General features: G+C 65.2%; 2 protein-coding genes across 2 annotated transcripts in view; one reads left to right on the top strand and one right to left on the bottom strand.

Moving 5' to 3' along the window:
* Positions 1 to 4,207, top strand: part of RNF25 (ring finger protein 25) — a 210,961-nt gene that overhangs the window by 190,727 nt on the left and 16,027 nt on the right. The window lies entirely within an intron of this gene.
* The window catches only part of STK36 (serine/threonine kinase 36), a 26,658-nt gene that overhangs the window by 15,584 nt on the left and 6,867 nt on the right, over positions 1 to 4,207 (bottom strand). The window contains exons 8-14 of the mRNA XM_032779883.2: positions 3,688 to 3,896; positions 3,030 to 3,162; positions 2,745 to 2,888; positions 2,017 to 2,196; positions 1,641 to 1,738; positions 1,015 to 1,120; positions 587 to 728 (exon numbers count right to left, since the gene is read on the bottom strand). Of these exons, the coding sequence (XP_032635774.1) occupies positions 587 to 728; positions 1,015 to 1,120; positions 1,641 to 1,738; positions 2,017 to 2,196; positions 2,745 to 2,888; positions 3,030 to 3,162; positions 3,688 to 3,896 (1,012 nt within the window). The remainder of the gene's footprint in view (positions 1 to 586; positions 729 to 1,014; positions 1,121 to 1,640; positions 1,739 to 2,016; positions 2,197 to 2,744; positions 2,889 to 3,029; positions 3,163 to 3,687; positions 3,897 to 4,207) is intronic.

The raw sequence follows: 4,207 nt of genomic DNA, 5'->3' as shown, positions 1-4,207 counted from the left end.
GGGGAGGAACTGGGGCTAGCTGGGGGCTGCGGGTCTGGCAGTGGTTAAGGCACTCTGGTGGGGCTGTTGGGGGAGAGAACTGGAGCTGCTGTGGGGCTGCAGGGGCCTGTGAGGGATCGTATGGGGCTGGTTGGGAGAGACTGGTGTGGTGGGGGCTGCATGGGCTCGGTGACGTGAGGGTCACCGCTAGGCTGAGGTTGGGGGGAGGAATGGGCAGCTGGTAGTGTCTCGTGAGGGCGCGGCGGATGCGCTTGGGTTGCAGGCTGGAGTCTGGAGCACCTGGGAGGGTGGCGGGGGGGGAGAGAACTGGGCTAGCTGTGGGCATGCGGGTCGGCAGTGCGCGCGGGCACAACCGGCGGGGCTGGGGCAGGATCTGCCTGTTCTACCCCTGGCTCTGATCAGGGCTATCGGCCATTGACTTTCCCCAGCACTAAAGTGAGGCCCAGAGAACCATGGGCAGTGACTGCAGCTCGCTGGGACCCGCCAGCCCGTGGGGCCGGAGCAAGCCCAGCCCCCAGCCCGATGTGGGGCTGCCCCACCAGGGGGGATATCCCCTCACTCATCCCAGGGGCGGGGGCAGCGTTACCTTCCGGGGCGGGCTGCGCCATGGTGGCCCCCTGGAGGAGCACGTCCAGCAGGGGGCGCTGCTCGGCGAGCAGGCCGGCGTAGAAGGGTCCTGACACACAGGGGCTGCTGCCGTCCATGCGCTCACAGAGCCAGGTGAAGCACTGCAGAGGGACCCACAGAGCCGCAGTCACCGCAGGGCAGGGCAGGGGAGGCTGTGGGCGGAGGCTCTAGGCCTGACAGGGGAGGGGCTCCTGGATGATCCTGAGTCATGAACACGAAGGGCTTGGGAGCCCGCAAGATTGACCCTCCGGGCCAGGACGGGCAGAGGGGTGGGGAGAGGCACAAGGAAGGAGTGAGGGGACAGGAACGGGGCCGCATGCTGGGCCGCAGGAGCGCCCGGGAGGTGCCCAGTGAGTGAGCACGGGGGAGCGGGAGAGGCATCTTTACCATGCTGCTCTGCTCGCGGAGCCTCATCTCGACATCCTTTGGCTGGGCCAGCAGCTTGGGCAGCAGGGAGAGGAAGCCGGCAGCCACCTCGTGGAAAACCTGCAGGCTGGGGAAGGCGGGTGTCGGTGGAGGCGAGGCACTGGGGGCCACGGGTCGCCCAATGAACTGCACGCTCAACCGGGCAACGGGACCAGCTCTCCCCATGGGATCTGCCAGTTGCCCCCGTACTGCAGAGCCCCCGGGGGAGGGGAGGGCCTCCCAGGGAGGCAGGCATCTGGCTAACGGGCAGGTCAGCCCCAGCGGAGGAGCCATGGCCCAGTGGGGAGGCCTCAGGACTGGGAGACAGAAGGTCTGAACTCATCAGTTCTGCTACCGTGTGGGATCCGGGGGTATCCCTCCGTGTCTCAGTTTCCCCATCTGATCCTGACTGTCCTCCACAAGTGCTCTGAGAGCTCTGGAGGACACCATGCTGTGGAGGGGCCACGTTCATGTCTCTCCCCCATGCAAGGATGGAGCCGGCACGTGCGGGGCTGGTGGGGAGAAGGGTGGGAGGGGATCTCAGTGCAGTGCCTCTCGGAGACTCCGGTTCCAGTACAGGCCACGCCTCCCACCGGCAGCCACTCTACCTTCTCCTCCTCCGGCTCCGCTCCAGGTGGGACTCGCTGGTGAAATAGGCCGTTATCACACCAACCAGGTCTGTCAGCAGCGTGATGCACCAGGGCTGCTGTGGGAGCAGGAAAGAACCCATGTGCCAGGGAGTGCCACTCTGACCGGCTGGCAGTGCCCGGACCTGGGACACCACAGGACCCTTCCCCCTCTGCCATGCTTGCAACGGGGAGCACACCCAGCGCTGGAGCGGGGCCACAACTGGCCTCCAGAGAGCTCATGCAGCGTGATGATAGAACAGGCTCTAGCGGGCAATGGCCCCCAACAGGCCTCTTGCCCCCGCAGCCTGGCACGCCTCAGCATGTGCAGAACTGGGGGGGCCACATGCACACCCACCTGCTTGCTGCTGGCGCTCTGCAGCATTTGCCCGAGCAGGTGCAGCAGGAACTGAGGTAAATCCACGGCCTGGCAGAAGCTGCACAGAAGCTCTGAGTCACACCCGGTGGCAAGCAGGTTGCCCAGGACGTGGAGGACAGGGCGGAGATGAGACGCTCCCTCCAACATCCCCTCCAGCACCTGGGAAGGGAGAGGCCAGAGAAGGGGCCTGTGATGTGGGCACCCTGGCACTGGCATAGGCAGCATGTCTGCCAGCCACAGGGCTCCCCTCATCACAGGCTCTGACCCCGGGGAGGGGGCAGAGCAGGGATCCGCCAAACAGAAGAGCTCGGCTCTCTGGGGACAGAGGAGAAATTTCCTCCCCTGAATGGGAGAGGGGAGGGAGGGATCCAGGTGTTTCCCCGAGGGTCACCAATGCAGGGGGAGGGGAAGGCTTCCCGAGTCCTAGGTGCTTCCTTCGCCTGTCTCCATGCCTACGCAAAGCACTTACGGAAGAGAGTCGGAATCATGATTCCCCCATTATGCAGATGGGGAAACTGAGGCATGGGACACAGACACACACACTCTCTATCCCCCTCCCTGGGTCCCGCAAGGTAACACGGCTGAGAACCGAGTTCAGACCTCCTGCCTCCCAGTCCCGAGCCCTTCCCTGAACAGCGAGCTGGGAATAAGGAACCGCTGCAGCTGCTTGCTGCCCCAGCCCGCTCCCCCCAGCTGGCTCCACTCGCCTGCTGGCTGGAGAGCTGGAGCCGGGCCCGGATGCGCTGCAGGAAGGCCGGGTCCCCCAGAAGGCTCAGGGGCGTGCTCAGCTGCATGGTGCCGGGTTCCGTGGCCTCGATCAGTTGCTGCCATTCGTCGTCACTATCCAGTTCCTAGGTCAAGGGGCCCAAGAGAGGGGAGATGGCCACTTCGATACCATCAGGCTGAGGGGAGTGGGGCCACACCTGCCCCACATCTTCCCAGAGCCCTCACCAGCTGCCAAGGGCCCCAGCCCGCACCCCGTCACGTCTCACCTCGTTCTCCAGGTCCACGGTCTCAATGCTGCGCCTGCCGCGTGGCCCTGCCTCTCTGCCCCCCGCCGGCACGGGAGCCCCCATCTCCACATCCGGGAACTCCCGCTCGTAATCCTGTGTGATCCGGTGCTCCCTGCCCAGGAAGATGTGCAGCTAGAGACTTTTCACTGACAGGGGCCCCCAGCCCAGTCCCCCCACCCCACCCGGAAACCCACAGAGGGCACCTCTGCTGTGACGCAGTTGGGAGGGGGCCGGATTGACCTGGGAATGTCGTTTAGTTTTACTGGGACTGTCTGCATGGGGGAGGGGAGAGCAGGGGGTGACTTTAGGGGAGGGCCAGGAAGGGGGGTGGGGCAAGTGGAAGCTGGACAAAGGGGCAGGGGGACAGGAGGGGGCAGAGCCTGCTGGAGGGGTTTTTGGTTTCAGTTCTGGGCTGGCTGGGAAGAGGCAGGAACCCCAAGTCTGGGGTCTAAGCTCCTTGCCCCCGAAAAGGACCTGGCTGAGGGGTCCTGGTTGTACTTACAAGCCCTGGTTGGGACTGTTCCTGTTGGCTAACAACCCTTCTGTGTTACTGGCTGGCTGAGAGTGACGGGGAATCGCAGGAAGTTGGGGGTACAGGGCCTGACTCCCCCCCCACTCCGTGACACCTGCCCCTCACCGTGGCGTCGGGGGAGGCTCGGTTGTCTCCCACTCTGCCTCGTTGGGCTCTTCCCCCAGGACAGCTTGGGTCTTATCTCCAGGAGGGGATCCCGGAGCGCGGGCTGTCTGCTCCTCAGCCCTGAGAGTGGCCTTCCCAGGGGCTGCTTTGGGTCTGTGCCCCAGACCTCCTCTGGCTGCCTCCTTTTTCCACGGCGCGTCTGCCTTCAGCTGCTCCGGGAAGAGAGCCAAGAGCTTCAGCCAGGTTAGAGCTCTGTGTAACTGACCAAGCCCCGGAGTCCTGCCCCCACCCCCCATCATGGGGGGGGGTCTCTCTCCCTGTGACCGACCAAGCCCCAGAGTCCTGCCTCCACCCCCCATCATGGGGGGGCTCTCTCCCTGTGACCGACCAAGCGCCGGAGTCCTGCCTCCACCCCCCATCATGGGGGGGCTCTCTCCCTGTGACCGACCAAGCCCCAGACTCCTGCCTTCACCCCCCATCATGGGGGGGGGGTCTCTCTCCCTGTGACCGACCAAGCCCC

Source organism: Chelonoidis abingdonii, chromosome 10 (assembly GCF_003597395.2).
Source record: "Chelonoidis abingdonii isolate Lonesome George chromosome 10, CheloAbing_2.0, whole genome shotgun sequence".
Lineage (NCBI taxonomy): Eukaryota > Metazoa > Chordata > Testudines > Testudinidae > Chelonoidis > Chelonoidis abingdonii.
The sequence above is the reverse complement of the archived record's forward strand: the minus strand, read 5'-3'. Positions and strand labels throughout refer to the sequence as shown.